At 46.5% G+C, this 23381-nt stretch overlaps 2 protein-coding genes across 6 annotated transcripts in view; one reads left to right on the top strand and one right to left on the bottom strand.

Moving 5' to 3' along the window:
* Window positions 1-23381, bottom strand: part of NEK10 (NIMA related kinase 10) — a 110572-nt gene that overhangs the window by 82924 nt on the left and 4267 nt on the right. For all 5 annotated transcript variants that reach the window (XR_004693485.2, XM_060280658.1, XM_035130104.2 and 2 more), the window contains exons 4-11: window positions 22174-22307; window positions 21448-21546; window positions 9878-9962; window positions 8421-8462; window positions 5449-5527; window positions 4747-4814; window positions 3800-3879; window positions 1451-1537 (exon numbers count right to left, since the gene is read on the bottom strand). Coding sequence is in view for 4 of the 5 variants with exons in the window: in XM_060280658.1 (XP_060136641.1) it covers window positions 1451-1537; window positions 3800-3879; window positions 4747-4814; window positions 5449-5527; window positions 8421-8462; window positions 9878-9962; window positions 21448-21546; window positions 22174-22307 (674 nt within the window). In the remaining variant the exon portion in view is untranslated. The remainder of the gene's footprint in view (window positions 1-1450; window positions 1538-3799; window positions 3880-4746; window positions 4815-5448; window positions 5528-8420; window positions 8463-9877; window positions 9963-21447; window positions 21547-22173; window positions 22308-23381) is intronic.
* LOC132592851 (uncharacterized protein K02A2.6-like) lies at window positions 15301-20210 on the top strand. Its single transcript, XM_060280657.1, has one exon. The coding sequence runs from the start codon at window positions 15798-15800 to the stop codon at window positions 19866-19868; it is 4071 nt and encodes a 1356-aa protein (XP_060136640.1). The 5' UTR covers window positions 15301-15797; the 3' UTR covers window positions 19869-20210.

Below are 23381 nucleotides of genomic sequence, written 5' to 3'. Positions count from 1 at the left end.
TCAGACCAACACGGCTACCTACCTGCACAACCTTTAGAAGACATCTGAAGGCAGCCCTGTACCGGGAAGTTTTTTTTTAATGTTTAATGTTTTATTATGTTTTCATATATGTTGGAATCCGCCCAGAGTGGCTGCGGCAACCCAGTCAGATGGGCAGACTATAAGTAATAAAATTATTATGGAGTAGGATGTTCCTATTTTTATTGGTGAAATGTTGTGGAGTATGGAGTTATGTGACCCCTGAGCCAAGGGGATCAGTAACCATACAACCTTTAGAAGACATCTGAAAGCAATCCTGTATAGGGAAGTCTTTTTAATGCTTTGTGGGTTTTTTTGTGTTGGAAGCTGCCTAAAGTGGCTGGGGAAACCCAGTCAGCTGAGTGGGGTATAATTATCATCATCATCACCACCATTAAAAAATTTGTCCAGTAGCACCTTAGAAGAAGTGTGCATGCACATGAAAGCTTTTACCAAGAACAAACTTAGTTGGTCTCTAAGGTGCTACTGGACCATTTTTTTAATGGTGGTGATGATGACATAGCACATAACAATTTTTATATATATATTTCGACTGCATCAGACCAACACAGCTACCTACCTGAATCATCACAATTTATTATTATTATTATTATTATTATTATTATTATTATTATTATTATTATTATTTGGATGTAGAGCCTTCATTATACACCTTTAGGCGCCAGGCAAAAATGTTCCTTTTTAACCAGGCCTTTGGTTCACCTGATTGACATCCTATGTCTTTTAAAATGGGGGAGTGTTTTGGGGGAGTGTTATTGGGTTATTGTTTTTATTTTGATCTTATATACTGTGGTCGTTTTTGTGAACCGCCCTGCCTGAAACCTCCGGGTATAGGGCAGTATATAAATTCAACAAATAAACAACAACGTGTGGTTTGTAAGAACAGGGAGATTGGGTTAGCAATGCCCAAATTCACCTTGTCCAAAATAATTCAGCCCTTGAAAAGGGTTAGCTATACCTGCCATGGTGTATTAAATCTTAGGGTGCTTTTACATGCAAGGTGCAGCTGATCTCTCATGCTATTTCTGGGACCCTTTATTAATTGTTTATTTGGGGGGGGGGAGGCATCTGTAATACGAATGAGCTTTCTAAGCTGACCAAAGTGAGCTTGAGCGAGATACGGGAATTCACCCAGAGAATGCAAAAGCCTGGGATCATTAAGCATGGAGAAGCATGCACTGGCCTTGTAAGCACAAATTCCAATCAACCTTTGCATTGCTTCAGTTTCAGAATTACTATCCCTCTCTACCGAGAAAACTGTCTTCCTAAAAAATGCCATATTTGGAAATCTCATATTTTCTACTTTACAAGTAGAAAGCATGTGGTTGGAGAAAGAGAATGGTTAGCATGAGCTAAGTGACTGGAAACCGTGAACAGAAAAAGATGGGCAGAAATTAATTCAGCATCCTACCTTTTAGAAAGCAAGTCATATTCATGCAATATCACCAACAAATTCTCCACAACATTAAGCTCGCTTATTTTCTCTCGGCATCCGGGACTAAAATGGAAAATTATGAATGTGTTATTTTTTTTCAGTTGCACTGTAGTAGCATATCATTCATGGCATTTCTATGAATGGAAATTTCCTGCAGTGTGAGAATTAACCCTATGTAAAGAATTTGAACTTTGCCATCATTTAAATGAATGCAAGTCTCAGTTATAAACATAAAAACATAGTACTAATAAGAATAGGAATCTCCATGCAATCAACCCTCAAAATCTAGCCCAAAGAAAGAAAGTCTCGCACTGTTCCCCGAGATAGCAGGCTTGGCATTTGGAAAACTGCTAGAAGAAATATTCTTGTCTAGCTGCTCTAGACATGGTCCTGCCATTCAAACACAGTGCATTTGGTGGTATTGTTAAAAGTGGGCTCAGCCACTCCCAGGGCTCAGGTTTTAAAATGTTAACACCTCCAACCATGAATTGTGCTCCAAGGGTAAAAGAAATTCAATATACATTCCAGAGAATAGAGATAATGGCACCCCTTTTATTACATCAGCATCCGATCCCAGGTAATTGTAACAACCAATTACTGCTGCTGGAAAGATTTTGCATTTCATTGCAATCTAACTCCAACTTCTATAGACGGTTTGCATTCTCTCCTTTACACCCATGCTCTACAAATCTGACAACCAAGAATCACACAATAATAAATGGTTACAGGTAGGTAGCCGTGTTGGTCTGGATCGAAGTAAAATAAAAAAAATTCCTTCAGTAGCACCTTAAAGACCAACTAAGTTTTTATTTTGGTATGAGCTTTCGTGTGCATGCACACTTCTTCAGATACCTGAAGAATACTTCTTCAGGTATCTGAAGAAGTGTGCATGCACACGAAAGCTCATACCAAAATAAAAACTTAGTTGGTCTTTAAGGTGCTACTGAAACAATAATAAATGTGTGATCTGAAGCAGCATACATAGTTTACAGAATGGAAAGCAAAAGTGTAAACACAGCCAATATTAGGAGGTGGGGAAACTCAGGCCTAGGGTCCACATACAGTCCCTCCAGACCAGGGGTTGGCGAAGTTTACCTCGCCTGGGCTGGATCACTGCAGCGGAGATCCCTCTGTGGGCTGGATTATGTGCGCATATGAGCACCCGCGCCCGCAATTTCCGACATCTGCACAGATGCAATTTTCAGCGTCTGCGTCTGTGCAGACGTGATTTTCATCTGCGCATGCACAGACACAATTTCCAGCGCCGTAGAAGCGAGTCTCCGCGCTGCGCTGGTTTAGCGCAGTGTGCAGGGACTCACCGAGTGGGCAGCTCGGTTTGGGGGCAGCTCATGGGCCAGTTAAATGACCCCCATGGCTGCTTGTGGCCCATGGGCCTTAGGTTGCCAACCCCTGCTCCAGACCTCTCTGTTCAGCCCTCAGGACAATGCCCAGGGCACACATACCTAGACAGCGACGGATTTACGTATAAGCTAAACAAGCTATAGCTGAGGGCCCCACTCTCTTGGGGGGGGGGCAAAAAAATTAAAGGGGAAAAAACTGGATGTACATTTCCAAAATATAAAAATAAAACCTACATACAGCAACAGAGTTTTGTGTTGTATAGGCTCCTGTGATGTAATTAATGGGCCCCGCCTGCCAGCCTGCTCCCTTAAAACATCACTGGTTTGCTAATTTCTATATATAGTGTGCCTACATTCTGCATGTGCAAATGGCTTTAGGTACCTATTAGGTCCATAAATTACCACATAGCATATATTCAACACAAAAAACAGCAATAATTTGTTGTTGACAAAGGACAGCTGGACATATAAAGGGGCTCATTACCTTCAGTAGCTTAGGCCCTGATCAAACCTAAATCTGGCCCTGCACCCAGATCATTCCCCTCACAGGCCTTGCTCTGCCTTCTGTGCTAGCGATTTTATCGAAGTGGAATTTGTCCTTGAACTGTGATAAATCACTTTTGCTGGCATAGATAAAGAGCAGTGGGTGCCTGGCCACACCCACTGCTGGTTGCCGGGCCACACCCACTTTGGCCACACCCACTGCTGTGTGCCGGGCCACGCCCACTTTGGCCACACCCGCTACTGATAAGCAGTCCCTAGAAAGTTGCCCAGGATGGAATGCCATCCTCAGGCTTAAAAGAGCTCCCCACATCTGACCTATAACTTAATGTTTGCAAGGTAAGGGGAATAAAGCTTGACTGTTGATATTTTGCTCTTGTTGAACTTGATTGATCCACACCCGCCACCCCCCCAAAAAAAGAAAATCAAGGGACAAATCCAAGCACACTAGACTGAAGCTTACCTTTCTGCCAAGCTAGTGAGGGCAAGCAATGTACCTAGCAGAACATTGTTTTCTCTAGATCCAAGTAAGTTGATCAGAGTCTGCAAAAATAAAACGTTAGACAATTAAAAGACAGACAAAATGCCCGTTAGTAACAAACAGTACTTTAAAGAAAAGAAAGATGCAGCTTACTTATCACATTTTTAGATTGTAAGCCTGAGGGACTCTTGATTTGAAAGCTGCTCTGGGCACTGGTGGAGGAAGAGGGGTGCGGGGGGAGCGCACCGCCCTCGGCAGCACGATCCCAGTGGGGTGCCATTGCAGCTGTTCCACCACCCGCCCTGGGCGCCACGCCCCCCCAGGCAGCCACCACGCCTCCAGGATGCGCGCCAGCCACGCCCCCGCCTGCTCTCCACCCCCACCCCGGTGCCAGAGCACGAAGCTCTGTCCCTGACTCTGGGAGCCTTTTTTGGCCAAAGAGCAGGGCAAAAATCCTTTACGTAAATAAATAATAAACCGCTTCTTGTTATCTCTGTCTATCAGGAATAAGTTCTTATCCCTTTTCAGTGTGCTAATAAAACTAAAATGTCAACATGACTGGGGTTTACATTGGCAAATGCCAAGGTTGGGTGTCTGATGATTTAGGAGCCAGGGTCTAGAGGCAGAGAAGGGATGGATAGGAGCCAAGAATTTGAATCTGCATCCTGATAAGGCGCTCTCTTGGTCAATAATAATAATAATAATAATAATAATAATAATAATAATTTGTTATTTATACCCCACCCATCTGGCTGGGTTTCCCCAGTCACCCTGGGCTCTAGTCAACCAGCCACTTAACTGATTCACCACTTTCAATGCTGACAACTTAAAATTGTCTAGCAATGATCAGAAGGGATTTTGTGCCATTTTAAGGACACAAAACACAGCCACTAAAAACCCTGATTACGTAGAAGTGATGGTTCACTTACTTTATGTGCTCCGCTGGCTGTTACCCATTCTCTTTGATCTTTAACGGCCGAGAGTTTTTGAAAAATATCTGCAAAGAGAATCAAACAGGAAAGTTTTATCACGGGGTGGGGAGGCAGAGGGGGGGAAGAGGACAGCTTCTAAAAAGCAACTTTCCTTCAAAAGTTAATAGATTCTGCGACATGATTAAAAAAATTACACAGCAAAATAAGTGGAGGTGCCTTGAAATTAAAGAATTGCAATTGTATCCAAACAAGAGCCAGTTTTTAGATCTTATTCGTTGTTGCTTCCTTTTGGACTGCAACAGCTTAGTGCTACATTTCTAGAACATTTTATTTCATATACAGTGGTACCTCGGTTTGCGAACGCAATCTATTCCGCAGAGGCATTCGCTCGCCAAAGACACGCTTCTGCACGTGCGCAAAGCGCCGATAGAGCACTTCTGTGCACATGCTGCGCAGATCGCTTCTGCGCATGCGCAAGCTGCACAGATCGTGTCTGCGCGCATCCGACGCCGCGGAACCCGGATGTAAACACTTCCGGGTCCGCAGCGCTCGTAAACGGAGGTTTTCGTAAGCGGAGGTAGGCGTAAACCGAGGTTCCACTGTACACATCCCCACTTCATCCTAGAAGAAATATAATCAGAAGAGAAGAGATATAACCACAGGAGATATATAACTGATATATAACCAGCACTTACTTACATGTCATGTTGACCAATTTGTCTATATTATGATGCTCTTCTCCATAACAAAGGTAGTCATTTGCTACCGTTTCCATATACTGCAGGTGGGGAGGAAACATTGTAAAATTGTTAGTGGAAATGGATCTAAATTAAAAAGCAAAGTGCATACATGAGACCAGCAGATGGCAAACTTGTACCGCAATTCACTGCAGACAGTTATCAGAAAAAATAAACACACTATTCTGGAAACAGGACAAAGTTACAACAAGAGGGCTTTTTCATGCAAGAAGCTGTGGGGGTCTAGCTATGGTTTCTTGGACATATGTTCTTTAACTGGGAAAGGGCTGCCGCTTGGTGGCTGGGCACACGCTCCACGTGGAAAAGGACCCAGGTTTCATTCCTGGCACTCCCAGGTACGGCTGGGAAAATACACTTCTGTGAAGCAATGGAGAGTTGCTGCTCTCAGTGTAGGCCAAGGGTCGGGGAATCTGTAGTCCTCAAAAAGCTGTTGGACTTTTACTCTCATTAACCACACTTAGTATTGCCAGTGGAGGGTGTTGGTTCCAGTCCAGCAACATCTCTGCATATAGAAAATGTGTCAAGACACCTCTTTTTAATTTGGTCTATACATTTTTTAAAAAACAAACAAACAACAACCTGAGTTGCTTTTTGTTGTGTTTGTTGTTGTTTTTTAAAGCAGTGCTTTGTGGGAGATGTTCGGACGTTGCTTTTATTATTTTCTCCTTTGTATGTGTGTGTGTGTAATCATTTTTATTAGTTTTAAATTACAATAAAATCCTCCTTGTCACAATACCAAATTATAATACAATTAATCATGCCAATTATTCAGATGCCAAATTATATTATATTATTTTGTTGGGCCAGAATGGATGATTTGATCATTTACTTTGCAATCCAAAAACTTGTAAATTCCAATTACACACCAGTCAGAAGAACAAAACTTTATACCGCAGCTGCAATTTTAACAACTTCCATTCACATTAACACATCAAATAATGCTGTTATTATTTCTGACCTGTAGTAAACAGCCTTGGTGATTTACAGAAAGGCGCTCTCTCTCTCTCTCTCTCTCTCTCTCTCTCTCTCTCTCTCTGTGTGTGTGTGTGTGTGTGTGTGTGTGTGTGTGTGTGTGTAAAACACCTGCAGAGCCACAGGTTCCCCACCACTGATGTGGACAATATTAAACCAGATGGGCCAATAGCCTGACTCAATATAAGGAAACCACCATGAACAGGCAGGCTGGGGGTGGCCCCCAAGTTCTTCTACGGCAGTCAGCATCATCCCCAAAGCTATGTATCCTATTATGGTCCATAAAGAAAAAGCTCCTGCTAGAAGCTACATCATGCGGTTTTGCCAAGGCATAAGCACATGGTAGCAGCAGTAGTCAATGCCCCAATTCTGACAAGTGAATCCCACTCCTTGTGTGATTGGTAGCTTCCTCTCAGCCTACGTACATTAAAACTGCAGGTAGCTGTATTGTTCCATTAGAAAAAGTCCAAAAATAATCGTAGGTAATGCATTCTTTCAATGGGATCAAACCAAAACGTTACGAAAGTAGTGGGCAAGCTTTCATATTCAACAGAACTCTTCTTCAGGCTGGATGCGGGATATGATGCATAAATAAAAGGGCACAGGGCTCTCATTCACTCATAACCTGCTCACTACAGTGGTACCTCAAACTTACGAACAACTTGGCAACCGAAATTTTCGACTTACGATTGGGGCAAATGGCCACACGCTTACGAATTTCTCGACATCCGAATGGAAACCGCGGCGGTTTTTTCGACTTACGAATTTTTAGATGGGGTTGCTTCGACTTACGATTTTTTCCGTTTCCAATGCATTCCTATGGGAAATCACGTTTCCAATGGTGCTTTTCGACTTAATGAATTTTTCGACCTACGAAGGTGCCTTCGAAACGGATTAAATTCGTAAGTCGAGGCACCACTGTATTTCTGACTGGTCCTGGTAAAGATAGTACCCTGCTGTTTCTTATGTACACTGCACTGTTAATAATAATAATAATAATAATAATAATAATAATAATAATAATTTATTAATTATACCCCGCCCATCTGGCTGAGTCTCCCCAGCCACTCTGGGCGGCTCCCAAATGAATATTAAAACAATACAGCATTAAATATTAAAAAGCTTCCCCAAACAGGGCTGCCTTCAGATGTCTTTTAAAATTAGGATAACTGCTTATTTCCTTGACATCTGATGGAAGGGCATTCCACAGGGCGGGTGCTGCTACCGAGAAGGCCCTCTGCCTGGTTCCCTGTAACCTCACTTCTCACAACGAGGGAACCGCCAGAAGGCCCTCGGTGCTGGACCTCAGTGTCCGGGCTGAACGGTGGGGGTGGAGACGCTCCTTCAGGTATACAGGACCAAGGCCATTTAGGGCTTTAAAGGTCAGCACCAACACTTTGAATTGTGCTCGGAAACGTACTAGGAGCCAGTGTAGATCTCTCAGGACCGGTGTTATGTGGTCCCTGTTATTAACATGAGAATATATATATAGGCATGTTCATTTTTTAAAGGCATTTATTTAGCGAAACCCACAAGCAGCACCGAAGCAGAATTGTGCTGACTGGACCCTGCTCAAAATGAAATACTTTGTTAGTTGTGTGCATTTTCTCATTCTGGCCATAAGAGGTCCAATTTGACAAGCCAGATGGCCCCGCTGAGCAGATTATAATCCTGATCTCTCACTGAGGCATCCGCCCTTTTCACAGAAGCCAGCCGATTCAGAGTCTAATCAAATGACACAGGACGGTCACTTCTGCAATTCAGTCAAGCTGCAACTAACATTGCTTTGTGATTCCTTGGAAATGGAAAAAATATCCCATGTGTTTAGTGTTTATAGTTTCACCTCCAAGAGGGAAAGCTGTTTTGCAATAACTTCCGTCCTTACCTTGGCGAACTTAAGTTAACGGGCAACAAAACACCGTGAAAGGCAGAGATGGTTACCTGTGCTAAGGCGTCGATCCCACCCAGGTTGTGGAGTGCTTCCTATACAAGAGGGGAGGGAAAAGCAAAGCAAGTACAGTATGTCAAACTTCCAGAAGATTCCTAGCAGCCTATTCCCAATCAACTACCACTGTTAAATTCAAAGTCCCCTTGATTCAGTATGGCAGAAGTTATGCTTACGATTGCAGTGTCTCAGTAAGTCAACTGGTAGGTAAAAAGGATAAAAGTAATGGTCCCCTGGATGGTTAAGTCCAGTCAAAGGCGATTGGGGATATGGCGCTCATCTCGCTTTCAGGCCAAGGGAGCCGGCATTAGTCCACATACAGCTTTCCGGGTCATGTGGCCAGCATGACTAAACCGCTTCTGGCGCAACGGAACACCGTGACAGAAACCAGAGCGCATGGAAACGCCGTTTACCTTCCCGCCACAGTGGTACCTATTTATCTACTTGCACTGGCATGCTTTTGAGTTGCTAGGTTGGCAGGAGCTGGGACAGAGCAATGGGATCTCACCTCGTCGCGGGGATTTGAACCGCCGACCTTCTGATCGGCAAGCCCTAGGCTCTGTGGTTTAACCGACAGCGCCACCCGTGTCCCTGTGTATTGGGATAGTTATACATAATTCCGCGTTCAATACTGTTTGCACCTGAAAAGGTTTTGGGGCAGACAGATCACCTCCTTCCCAATCAGTGCATGTCCTGTCACTTTCTCCTGCTATGCTGCAACTTTTTAGGCCACAAATGTTGTGGTTTATTTTTTGTCCCACTTTTGTTGCAAGAGTACCCCCTCCAGATGGCGATAATGCAGAACAGCTAAAAAAGTGGACTGATTTGTGGACAAATCCATCATTAATCCACTATAATTGCACATTGCAGGATAAAGGTAAAGGGGCCCCTGACCATCAGGTCCAGTCGTGTCCGACTCTGGGGTTGCGGCGCTCATCTCGCTCTATAGGCCAAGGGAGCTGGCATTTGTCCGCCGACAGCTTCCGGGTCATGTGGCCAGCATGACAAAGCCGCTTCTGGCGAACCAGAGCAGCGCACGGAAGTGCCGTTTACCTTCCCGCCGGAGCGGTCCCTATTTATCTACTTGCACTTTGGTGTGCTTTCGAACTGCTAGGTGGGCAGGAGCTGGGACCGAGCAACAGGAGCTCACCCCATTGCAGGGATTTGAACCGCCGACGTTCTGATCTAGCCCTAGACTCTGTGGTTTAGCCCACAGCACCACCTGGGTCCCTACGTTGCAGGATATACCCACACAAAACACAAAACCCAGTCTGGAGGTGGCTCTAAGATAGGGGGCTGCTAACTATATTTGGCAAATGTTGTTTGGAAAGTTGCTAGTACAGCATCAGCTGACCAAACCTACTAAATGATTGCTGTACTAATATCTAAGCAGCCACTTTTAGCATCATGTTCCTATTTTATGTTTCAAGGAGGTGACCATGGGCAAACTAACCTGATAGCATTGGTCTCTCATTAATAATCTTATGCAAATTAAAACTCTCAGAAAGTGGATGGATGATGCTCGGTTTGCCCACTCCCTGCAACAAACAGGTAAAAAGAATGCATTAATAAGTTGGTCCAATTAAGCTACTTCTGCAAGCAAACACAAGATTGAAAATCTAAAGGTTCCAATTGGCAGGCAAGAGATTGCATTTTTATGGAGTGCACAATTAGCCATTTGAACCTCAACTTTTTCAGTCTGAATCTAGCACACCTAATTTGTTTCCGATGCTAATCTTTAGACTACAGTGTAACTCCACTAATTTCAACAGAGGGTGTGTATTTAAGTGCCTTCCCAGTTTCAACGTCAACACTTTGAGATTACGAGCCAAGGTAAACTGAAAGTAAAAGCAGACTGTATACAAACTTGCCACTTGTATTTGTATACTGTATATATTATTCATTCAGATTATTTTCCAGTTATGCCAGATGAACTAATAAACGGCTTTATCATTTTCTACAGATGAATATCAGTATGGATGAATGGATACCCATCTAAACACATACAATTTGTGTATATATCCAGCTCTCTCACTCACCGCCTCCCCTCCTCGCTGAAACAGCTATGGTTGATTAGCACAGCAGGTCCGTTCCATGCTGGGAATAAAGCCAAAGGCTAAAAATAATACGATAAAAATAAAGGCTATGCTGCAATGGATGCACGTAGACTCCCAAGAACTGGGTTATTTGGAGGAATCTCTGTGGACCAAAAAACCACCATGTCCAGTGGCTCTTTTCCAGGTTCCCATCAGTTGCCTCTTGGCCAATAACGGGGCTCCAGATTGATTTCTGACACTCGGAGAAAAGTGCTGATTTAAAATCAGTTAATGATAAAACAGTTAGGGGGAAAAGCCATAGTCCAGTGTCAGAGCATCTCTTTTGCACGTGAAAGGTATGAGGTTCAGCAACCCTGTCTGAAATTGTGGAGACGCACTGCCAATCAGTGTAGACCAGATGTGGGTATCTTTTGGCCTTTCAGGGTTTGCTGAATCACAACACCAATCATTCTTGGCCACTGGCCATGCTTCCTTGGACGGATAGGTTGCTGAACTACAACTCCCATGTACAGTTTGGGCCAGTGGCAGAGCTTCATGCTCTGGCACCAGGGGCGGGGCTAGTGCCCATTCTGGGGGCGGCGCGTGCCTCCCGGAGGGGCGGGGCACATGTTCCAGGACTGTGGCGTGCCTCCCGGGGGCGGGGGGCGCCTCCCGGAGGGGCGTAGCACACATTCCGGGGGCGGGGCGGGTGTTTTGGGGCGGGGTGGGCACCCGCGATGGCGCCCCTTGGAGCCCGCCACCCGGGGCAGCTCGCCCCTACCGCCCCTATCTTCCTACGCCCCTGGTTTGGGCTACTCCATCTCCAGAGGAAATTGTACTCCATCTCCAAGGAACACTGTACAAATGGAAAACTTCCAGAAAGAGGTGGACAAAATGATCAAGGAACTGGGGCACCCTTCCTCCTTAAGATAAAATGTTGAAATGTTCTGGGGAGCTAACTTTGGAAGGAGGCTGTGATGGAGTCTCATAAAGTTACACAAGCTGTGAAGGAAAGAGGGTGTTTTTTCTCTCATAACTCAAGATCACCAGCAAAAGTGATTGGCAACAAATTCAGGGCAGACCAAAGAGTACTTCCTCGCACAATATTTATGGATTTTGAAACCACTTGATAGGGTTATGCTGCCCCCATCCCCCAACACGCACACTTAGAGAACTTTAAAATCAGATTAGATCATAGATTAGATCAGATTAGACAGGTCTGTTTGCAGCCACTAGCCATAACAGCTAAATGGCCAAATAAAAAAATTCCTTCAGTAGCACCTTAAAGACCAACTAAGTTTTTATTTTGGTATGAGCTTTCGTGTGCACACGAAAGCTCATACCAAAATAAAAACTTAGTTGGTCTTTAAGGTGCTACTGAAGGAATTTTTTTATTTTGCTTCGACTCAGACCAACACGGCTACCTACCTGTAGCTAAATGGCCAGTTTACCTCTGAACGCCAGTTGCCCGTAGGCTTCAGTGCTGCAAAACTACTGCTTTCCTAACATGCTTCTGAACTTCCCACTATAGGAAACAGGATTCTGAACTAGACAGACCTTCTGATCCAGCAGGGCTCTTATTGTGAGACGATGTTCAGGATCAAGCCCAGAATAGCAAATATGGTACATGATTTCCTGAAGCAATGCTAAAGATACAGGGGGGCGGGGGGTGGCTAGCTGAGTTTTCTGCCCCGGGTGAAGCCTCCAGAGGGGCGCCATCAAGGCTCCCAACCTGTACACAAATGCACATGCGGAGTGTGTGCCAAACTGGGTCTTTGCCCTTGTTATATTAAGCCTAGTTTTGTCCCTGATTGAAGCAGTGAGAGACCTCAGGCCTGAAGACCAAATGTGGCCCTCCAAGTCTCTCTATCAGGCCCTTTGGCGTCTCGCCAGGCCCTTTCCCCAGCCATACTCAGTCTTGGCCCTGCTTTGAAAACTACCTGAGTGTTTTGACTGGGTGGAATGAACTTTGTCATACCTCTGGTTACATTTGCTGCGGGTTGCGTATTTTCAGCTTAAGTACACAGCGGACCCAGAAGTCTTTACTTCCGGGTTCCACCCCGCGCGCATGCACAGAAGCATTCTCAAAAGCGTTCTGCGCGCTTCGCGCATGCACATAAGCGCCGCTCCAGATACGTACTTTTCAGGGTGAGAACAAACCCCGGAACGGATCAAGTATGCATCCAGAGGTACCACTGTATTTGATAAAGTTGTATCCAGCTAAGCCATTCTCAAAAAAGGCCCCTTGAAATCAATGCACCTAAGTTATTCCGCTTCGTTGATTTCAATGGGTTTACTCGGAGTATGACTGAGTTACAGACAAGAAATAAATGATAAATTGCAAGAACTCAGGCCAAAAGAAGATGGATTTCAAAAAAATCTTCACAAGGTTTTATTGATGTGATGCGGAGTTTAAATGGGAATCAATCCCAATGTTGAAGGCAAATAAAGATAAATTCCAGTAAAAATCAGGACAAGGCCCTGTTTCGACTATTCTTCATCAGCTGGAATGACTTCTCATTCTTTGTAATTTGGACATTGCCGCAAACCCGCTTTCAGCGAATGAACAATGACAGACTCCTTCTCCAACAGGAATCCAAATTTATCCATCTCTTCAACACATTACATCCATGGGGCTTGAACAACAGTCTAGACTTCACACCATTTCTATAATCAACTTTGCATTTTGAAACAACATTTAACTTAACTATGACCCTATGCCTTTAAATTGTTTTAACACTTTTCAGTACGCATAGATGTAATACTGTCTCTTTAATTTTGTTATAACCTCATTTCCTCTATCATTTAAGTGCTGCAAACAATTTGAGGTAGCAAGGCAAACATACTTGGTACACTTTGACCTGTGAATCTTTGGTAAGCTACCTCTGTTTATTATAAGTAATATAACTTTAGAAAATTACATGTATTCCTGAAATAAGGATTATTATTTTTTTAAGAGGATTTATTATTTAAAGCACAGACAAGCTTTCTTTGTACATTATAAGCAATTTAACCCCTTATTTAGAAAACAGAATGTAAGTTTGATGTAAGGTCAGTCACTCACAGATATACCAGTTATGTTTATTTAAATATAGTCTCTGTCCTTTATATATGATAAAACTTTATGTTTAGAGAGTTGAATGAATTTTCATTACAAGGAGAATTATTCTAAGATTCATTTTAACTTTCTCCATATTCCAGCTGACAAAGAATAGTCGAAACAGGGCCTTGTCCTGATTTTTACTGGAAATTATCTTTATTTGCCTTCAACATTGGGATTGATTCCCATTTAAACTCCGCATCACATCAATAAAACCTTGTGAAGATTTTTTTGAAATCCATCTTCTTTTGGCCTGAGTTCTTGCAATTTATCGTTTATTTCTGGACTTTCCCAAGAACACCAATTTCCACTGAGTTACAGACAAACCAATGAAATCAGTCTTAAGGAAGTATAAATGTAAGTTTTAATGCATTTGTATTCAATTCAATATTTTTTAAAAAAATTAAAGCTACATCATTTCTGTAACCTGTACAGTATGAATCTATAGGAAAAATACTGTGTATCTCAGACTGACATGGGGTTAATCACACACTAGGGAGGCATGTCTTATAGAGTTGTTTTGTATACTGTAGTTAGTGATAAAAGTTCTTCACACCTTAAATTTCAAGGGCATTTCTTTGAAGCAGAATGCATTGGCTTTCACAAGATGGCATTTTGGATGCGTAAGTTCAGTTGAGTGGAAAAAAAGGAAATCTCTGAAGATTTCTCCGGAGTAGAAGTTGAAAGATTTGTCTCTGGGGCCCGTCTCAATTTCAAAAACAAAGTGCTTGCATTTTCCTCAAATATATTTTAAATGAAGCATACACAAAAGGAAACCAGAAATGCCAGATCATCTGGAGGAATATTGAAAGAACCTTAATGGATGGGCCCATGAAGCAAAATATTTCCTCCAGAATAATCAACAGCAGGGTGAGCATATGGCTGACCACATGCTACCCAGCCAGATTCAAAGTTCTGCTGTTAATTCACAAAGTTCTAAACCAGGCACCCCCAAACTTTGGCCCTCCATATGTTTTGGACTACAATTCCCATCTTCTCTGACCACTGGTCCTGTTAGCTAGGGATCATGGGAGTTGTAGGCCAAAACATCTGGAGGGCCGCAGTTTGGGGATGCCTGTTCTAAACAGTATCTTAAGGATCTTTTCTGATTACTTATGCCCTACCTTGATCACCAAGATCTACTTATGAAGCATTCTTGGTGGTCCCCACTGCTGCTGAGAGTCAGCTGGTCTTCAGAAGGGTCTAAGCCTTTCATGGAGAAGGCCATGATGAACTCATTGCCAATAGAAGTCCAGGGAGAGTCATCCTTGCTTTCTTTTAGACATCTTTGACAAACGGCACTGTTCAGGCAATCTCTTGCAAGCTTTCTATTTTTGGCTGATATGCTATTGACATTTTTACTGAGCTCAATGTTGTGCTGTCAGGTTTTTGCATTGCACACCACCTTGTTATATTTTTTCTATGGAAGCATGGTTTATAACTATTTAAATAAAAAAACATAAAATAAAAACATTACTCCAACTTCAAAACCAGGGCGATGCAGGCAGGGAGGGTGAAGGAGAGACAGGCCAAGACTGTTCTCTGGATCCAGTTAATATACATATACAAATTAGGCAAAGGATACCTGGACAATCAAGCAAGACTCCAGCTACTGGTGTGTAGGGCTGCCATACGTCCGAGTTTTCCTGGACACATCCAGGAATCAGGCTCCCCAAATGGATTTTGCTGAAGCCCAAAATATCCGGCAAAACCCAGACGCATGGCAAAGTAGGTGTTATGTACTGAGCTGAATCCTAGAACAATAGGATTCAGAATCAGCGGGAGCTACCCAATCCAACTCCAGGTGGAAGTGAATCCGCAACCTGATTGGCCTGCTGGAGCAGCCAATCAGGCGGCTGGCAGAAGTGAATCTGCTACCTGATTGGCCTGTAGGAGCAGCCAATCAGGCTGCAGGCAGAAGTCAATCCACAATATAATTGGCCCACAGGTGTAGCCCTGAAGTAGCCAATCACGCAAGGCCCATTGTGTAAATAATGTATATAAGCAGATGGTTTTGGGAAAAGAGCCATTCGTCTTCTCTTCTTCTCCTTGATGAATATGAGCTGAATAAAGAGCATGAAATTCACTCTCGACTCCGAGTATATTTCACTGGCGACGAAGGTGGGATCCTGATGAGCTGACCGCCACCACGCACTGCACCGCAGCACCGCCACCTGCTGCACCGCTGCATTGCACCGTGCATCCAGGCTTCAGCTCCAGGACCCAAGGAACCCAGAATGGCAACTGACAGCAGCTTCTTGCCATTCAAACCAGCATCAGGAGACTGGGAAGGGTACGCCGCCCGTTTCAACTTCCTCCTGCAAGCGAAAGAAGTCTCCAACGATGCCATGAAGAGGGCGACATTCTTCAGCGTCTGTGGAGAGGAGACGTTTGAAATCGCCCGGGCTCTCCTTGCACCTAGAGATGTCGCTACCGTCTCTTACAAAACAATAATGGAACGGCTGAAGGAGCACTTTTCACCACAGCCCTCGGTGGTAGCTTGCCGAAATGCCTTCTACGCAAAGCGGCAAGCCCCGGGGGAAACCATAACTGGGTTTGTGACCTCCCTCCGCCAAGCCGCCCGGTTATGCAACTTCTCAGAGTTGGAGAACATGCTTCGTGACCGCCTCGTCGGTGGCCTGAGGGACGAGATGTTGCAACGACGCCTCTACGCCAAAAAAGACCTCACGTTCCAGATTGCTCTGGAGGAAGCCCTGGCAACCGAAGCCGCCGAGAGGTCAACGCAAGAGGCACGACCGGCCCCGCCATCCCAACCGAGGGTCTACCACGAAGACCTCACCGACGAATCCGAATCTGACAGGGAGGAAGTACACCGAGTACAGCGGCGCACTCAAGCAGCACACACACCACAGCAGCCTCGACGAGAAGGAGGGAACTGTGCAAGCTGCGGGGAGAACCACGAGAGGAGGACCTGTCGTTTCCGCAACGCAGAGTGCAGGCAGTGCAGAAAATTGGGACACATCGCCCGGGTGTGTCGGGCTCGACTCACCCGTCGACAAGCATCAGATGACCGACCCAGGAGCCCCAGGTCACACGGCACCATGCACCAAGGCAACTCGACGGAGATCACGGACTACCAGGTATTCCAGTTGCCCCATCCCAGCACAGAGAAAATTTATATAGAGGTACAGATAGAGGGAGCCCCATGCCGCATGGAGCTGGACACGGGTTCAACTCTATCCATAATCTCGGCCCGAACATTAAGGGAACTGTGCCCTAATGGGGGTCCCAAACTAAGGCCGGCCCCATTCACCCTCCGGGACTTCCAGAAACGTAAGGTCCCTACAATGGGGGTGGGGACCTTCAGGGTGCAATATCGAGGGCGAAAGCAACAATTGGACTTGCTGGTAGTTAAGGGCCCCTACGTTAGCTTACTGGGACTGGCATGGTTTGGACCTCTGGGGCTAGCCGTTACCGGGGTGAACCGTACTAGCTTACAAGTGGACGTGGACGCCATATGCAAAGAGTTTCCAGGGGTTTTCGATGGGGCATTGGGACGATATACAGGACCCCCCATTGCCCTACAGCTAGACCCCGCTGTACGACCCATCAGGCACAAGGCCCGCCGGGTCCCGTTCGCCCTGAAACCCCGCATAGACGAGGAATTGGACCGGCTCGTGGAGCAAGGAGTGCTGGAGCCGGTGCCCAACGCCCCCTGGGAAACTCCAATTGTCACACCCGTCAAGCCTAACGGTTCGGTCCGCATCTGTGCAGACTACAAATGCACCATAAACAAGGCTCTCACGGCCCATGCATACCCAGTGCCAGTGGTCAGCCATGTCCTCGCCACCCTGGCTGGGTCAAAAATCTTTGGCAAACTGGACTTGGCCCAAGCGTATCAACAGTTGCCTGTGGACGAAGCCACAGCAGAGGCTCAGACGATTGTGACGCACAGAGGGGCATTCAGAGTAAAGCGGCTGCAATTTGGCGTTAGCGTGGCACCAGGCATATTCCAGAATCTAATGGACTCTCTCCTTAAAGGGATTCCTGGCGTCACCCCCTTCTTCGATGATGTACTGATCGCCGGGCCCACACCAGAGGAATTTGAGGACCGCCTCCGCTCCGTCCTGCACCGTTTCCAGACGGCGGGCCTCAAGGTGAAGCGGGAAAAGTGTTTACTGGGAGTGCCGCAGGTGGACTTTCTGGGATTTAAGGTGGACGCAGAAGGGGTCCATCCAACCGGTGACAAGGTACGGGCCATTTGTGAGGCCCCAGCGCCCAAGAGCAAGCCCGAACTTCAGTCATTCTTGGGACTATTGAACTTTTACCATGCCTTCCTTCCCCATAAGGCAGCGGTAGCGGAGCCACTACACAGACTCCTAGATAAAAGGGCCCCTTGGGTGTGGGGCCAGCGACAAAGGGCCGCATTCCAGGCAGTCAAGGACTTGCTCGTCTCGAACTCGGTCTTGGCACACTTCGACGAGAGGCTGCCAGTGGTGCTGGCATGCGACGCCTCTCCCTATGGCATCGGCGCTGTCCTGGGACACCAACTCCCGGATGGAAGAGAGGTGCCGGTGGCATACTTCTCCCAGACGCTTGCTGCAGCCGAACGAAACTACTCACAGATTGACAAGGAGGGTCTGGCAATCGTGAAGGGCGTAAAAAAATTCCATGATTTCTTGTACGGGCGGCCCTTTACCATAGTGACTGACCACAAGCCGTTGCTTGGCCTGTTTGCCCCCGAGAAGCAGACCCCCCAAGTGTTGTCTCCACGTGTCCTCAGGTGGTCAATTTTCCTTGCCGGCTACCAGTATGCACTAATCCACCGCCCTGGGAAGGCGATGGGCCACGCAGACGCACTCAGCAGGCTACCACTACCAGAAACAGGCCCCGACCCAGCGCCTGCGCAAGAGGTTATGACCCTGGAGCTGCTTCCCGACCGACCCATTCAGGCACAAGAAGTTGCGCACCATTCCACAAAAGATAGGGTCATCTCCCGGGTCCTGGACTGGGTGTGGCGAGGATGGCCCAGCAGCAGCCCCGGGCCAGAATTCGCTGGCTACACAAACCGCAAACATGAACTGTCGGCCCACAAGGGGTGCCTGTTATGGGGAAGCAGGGTTGTTGTTCCCCAGCCCCTCCGCAAAAGGGTCCTCACAGCCCTACACGAGACACACCCAGGGGTAGTGAGGATGAAGGCCCTTGCCAGGAGTTATGTGTGGTGGCCGGGGATTGACAGAGAGATAGAGGCCTGGGTCCAACACTGCCAGACCTGCCAAGAATCCCGCCCGGATCCCCCAAGGGCCCCAGTCCAGCCCTGGGAGTCCGCCCGACATCCATGGTCACGCTTGCACGTGGACTTCGCTGGCCCCTTCCAGGGAAAAACATTCTTCATAGTGGTGGATTCCTACACCAAATGGCTGGAGGTCGCACTGGTACCGTCCACTTCTACGGCGGCAGCTATCCGGGTACTACGTAAGCTGTTTGCAACCCACGGGCTCCCTGACACCCTCGTCTCGGACAATGGAACCGCATTCACGTCAGAGGAGTTCCAGACCTTCACAGCGCAGAACGCCATCCGCCACATCCGCTCAGCACCATTCCACCCTGCCACCAATGGCCAAGCGGAGCGCATGGTGCGGACCACCAAGGACAGCCTCCGCCGCATAACACAAGGGGACTGGGAATACCGCCTTGCCGCATTTCTTCTAGCACAGCACAGCACCCCAAGCACAACGACGGGCCGGAGCCCAGCTGAACTACTCATGGGCCGGCGCCTTGCAACTAGACTGGACCGACTTCACCCCGACAGAGCTCAGGATGAGGTAGTGGTGGGGAAAGGCAGGAACCCCCGGACATTTGTGGCCCAGGACCCAGTGTATGCAAAGAATTTTGGGGCAGGCCCAGCATGGGTACCCGCCACAGTCACCAAGGTGACCGGTCCCGTGTCGTACGAGGTACTAACGGAAGGGGGGCAATGTTGGCGCCGCCACTGCGACCAGCTACGGCGACGATTCCCAGGAGGAACCCGGGAGGAGAGCGGGACAGAGGGGTCCCAAGGGGACAGCAGGGCAGTGAGGCCTGTAGAGCGAGAGGGGTGGGCAGGGGAAGCAGAAGCAGTAGGCACAGAGGGGCGCCCCGAGGCTGGAAGGACACCGGAACCAGAGTCACAACCTAGTGGTTCAGTGGCGCCAGACCAGACAGCCCCGGCACAGCCAGCAGCCTCGGAACACGAGCCAGAACCAGAACCCCTGACCAAGGAACACCCCAGGCCACAACGCACACGGAGGCGGCCAGCAGACCTTGGGGACTACGAATGCAACTTCCCGGGCAGGACTGGAACTTAGAGGGGAGGGGTGTTATGTACTGAGCTGAATCCTAGAACAATAGGATTCAGAATCAGCGGGAGCTACCCAATCCAACTCCAGGTGGAAGTGAATCCGCAACCTGATTGGCCTGCTGGAGCAGCCAATCAGGCGGCTGGCAGAAGTGAATCTGCTACCTGATTGGCCTGTAGGAGCAGCCAATCAGGCTGCAGGCAGAAGTCAATCCACAATATAATTGGCCCACAGGTGTAGCCCTGAAGTAGCCAATCACGCAAGGCCCATTGTGTAAATAATGTATATAAGCAGATGGTTTTGGGAAAAGAGCCATTCGTCTTCTCTTCTTCTCCTTGATGAATATGAGCTGAATAAAGAGCATGAAATTCACTCTCGACTCCGAGTATATTTCAGTAGGGCAATCTTAAAAATGCTTTTAAATTCCCCAAACAGCCCAAAAACTTATTTTGGGTGGAGATGTTTGGGAATATGACAACCCTACAGATGTATCTTCACATAAGACCACCTTCCCTTTCTTGTACCATAGACACTGATCTGGGTATAGTGCCAAGAGTTCTAAGCAACAGCAGCTACATATTATTAAACAGGCAAATCTGGCAAATCTTTTTATGTTACTGGCATCACAGAGCTATTAATACAGCAGCTTGGTCAACATCATCCACGTCCTCTTGGGCAACCATACTCATAATACCACCCTCAAAACGATACAGGGATATCAATAAAATATGCAATGTGACTTAAGAAAATAACAGAAGATGTCATAGAATAACTGCCATGTGTTAGTTTCCCTGCACTGAATAAGCAGCTAACTGATACATTTTTTATTGTTAACTATACTGTTCTCTTTCAGAAAACAAATATCTGATTATTACAATATTTTGCAGTTTGCCACACGGCTGCAGTCAAACAAAGAAATGCACTGGTATGAAAATATCCACTCTTACTGTAAAAATGAAGTCCTGCTATCAAATATCTACAAACAGTAACAACTTGCAGTGAAATCCTAACCATGTCCTAACTGGATTCCATGGGACTTATTTTCAAGTAAACAGGGTTAGGAGAGCAGCCGTAGGCAGCAACTATATACCCATCTGCCTGTGAGTAAATGAATTCAGTGGGACTTACTTCTGAATAGACAATGTTAGAACTGTACTGTGCTGGCGATCTTACAGTTCTTGACGTAGCTGGGATGAAAAGTCCCAGAATAGGAAATAAGCCATCATCAAAACAGCAATTCAGATTTTAGTGAAAGCCGTGTTAGAAGTATTTCAAAAGGCTACAACTTAGAAAGATAGCAGAACTGTGTATCTAGTCCACCTTTTTCCTCCTGATTTTTAGACTGATTGTAGAATTTCAAGATGCCACCTTTTAACTGGAACACCCCCAAACTAATGCTATTTCTTTTAATGAAAGTCAATAGACTTGCAGTGTTAAGGTCAACTACCACCGGGGAAGTCTAATGTTTTGGGAGAGTGGCAGTCCCTGTTCCAAAGGGAAACCCAACCACACAAAGAGGTGCCTTTCTGATCCCGCTGGGTGCTTTGATACTTATTCCAAAGGTAAAGACATAGTTGATGTTTCTTACCTGCAAATCAGCCGGTTCTTTACCAAAGCTGTAAAGATGTCTTGAAACAGCTTGTGCTGTGGATGTTGACTAAATTTCCTCTCGTTCTTGTAATTCATACTAAGGGGAGAAAAGGCAAATGGGCATTGCACAAGGCACAAATGCTTTTGCTCGCAGTGATGGGATGCCAAGAGATTGTTGTCTGTGCAGGAAACGCATTTTTGACTACAGTGACTTAATGAAAATGACCACAAAGGTTACAATCAATGTACTCCAAACTGGATTCTTGCTCCTGCTTGGACTCAGCACCCAGGGGAAATAATAGGGCAAGTCCCTAAGGTAAAGGGGCCCCTGACCATCAGGTCCAGTCATGTCCGACTCTGGGGTTGCGGCGCTCATCTCGCTCTATAGGCCGAGGGAGCCGGCATTTGTCTGCAGACAGTTTCCGGCTCATGTGGCCAGCATGACAAAGCTGCTTCTGGCGAACCAGAGCAGCGCACGGAAACGCTGTTTACCTTCCCGCTGGAGCGGTACCTATTTATCTACTTGCACTTTGACGTGCTTTCGAACTGCTAGGTTGGCAGGAGCTGGGACCGAACAACGGGAGCTCACTCCATTGCAGGGATTTGAACCGCCGATCACTAGAGCATACTCAATAGTAAAGATTTTATACATATATAGCATAAAAGGATTTGAATTGGATCCAGACAAATGCAATAAACATTGGTTTTCTTTTCTGCACAGTACCTAAAGTGTTCCAGTTCAACAGCTTCAGTTGATTCTTGCCATTGACCTCTACATCTCTCTCCACAAGGGTTGCTGGAGTATTGCTCAGACTTGGTCATGCTATTATTAGAACTTTCAAAGTTAAGGGCTGGCAGCTGCAAATGCAAAGGAGATTTACTATAAGACAAATGATATAAAGTGTTTAGCTGGGTCAGAGGAAAATATGTGATTGTTACTGGGACCTTGGGCAATTTAACCTTTGAATTCAGACAACAAAGAGATAATTTTTAAAAAATAATAATCCAATATATACAGCAGATTTCAAGGCGCCCTGGAAAGCTTGGCTGTCTCTTCTCCATAGCTGTGCACACAGATGGTGAAAAGATGCAGCTGGAGTATTCAGAAGAAAAAGGAATGAAAACATAGCAAGCATTCTCAAAATGGCAGTTGGGTGCACACAAGGCAGAAAGTTCTGAGCAGCAATGGCTGCTTAGTCTTCTTGAATGCTCTCTAAGATGCAGGAAGCTTGTGTCTATACCGTGTTTCCCCCTTTTTAAGACACCGTCTTATAACTTTTTTTCCTCAAAAAAAACCACGGTGTCTTATTTTCAGGGGATGTCTTAAGGCTTGGTGCTCTGTGCAATCACACATGACACTTTCTGGCACATGCAGATACAGATCAGCTGTAGCGCTGAAATCAGCTGTTCCTGGTTCAGGTGTAGCGCGCGCCCAGCGAAGTCAGCCCTGAGAAGGGAAAATGGCATTTAAAAATGCCATTTGAAGTGATTTTAGCCTGTCGCCCAGAACCGGCTGCTGCAGCGCGGAGCGCCCAGCAGCGCCCGGGGGGAGCGCCCAGCAACACGGACAGAGCGCTCAGCAGCACCAGGAGGAGCGTCCCACCGTGCCAGGCGGCGGGGTGGCAGGCCACCTTGGCATGGCGAGGAAGAGACGAGGCCGCTGGCTCGGGCGCTCCTGAGTCCTGACCCCAGCCGCTTCTACGCGGCAGCAGCAAAAGAGCCATGCGGCCACATGGAGAGGCTAGCGCCCGAGCGGGAGACGCGATCTCTGCAAAGCTCTGCACTCACTTCATCCGCCCGACGGGAAAGCGAAGTGGGGAAGAGAAAAAGAGAAAAAACCGAAGCGGCTCTTTTTCTCTTCCCCACTTCACTTTCCCGTCGGGCGGATGAAGTGAGTGCAGAGCTTTGCAGAGATCGCGTCTCCCGCTCGGC

Source organism: Zootoca vivipara, chromosome 12, assembly GCF_963506605.1.
Source record: "Zootoca vivipara chromosome 12, rZooViv1.1, whole genome shotgun sequence".
Lineage (NCBI taxonomy): Eukaryota > Metazoa > Chordata > Lepidosauria > Squamata > Lacertidae > Zootoca > Zootoca vivipara.
This window is presented reverse-complemented; position numbering and strand designations above follow the sequence as displayed.

Coding starts and splice junctions, on each gene's coding strand:
- LOC132592851 (XM_060280657.1), top strand. CDS start 15,798: ATGGCAACTGACAGCAGCTTCTTGCCATTCAAACCAGCATCAGGAGAC.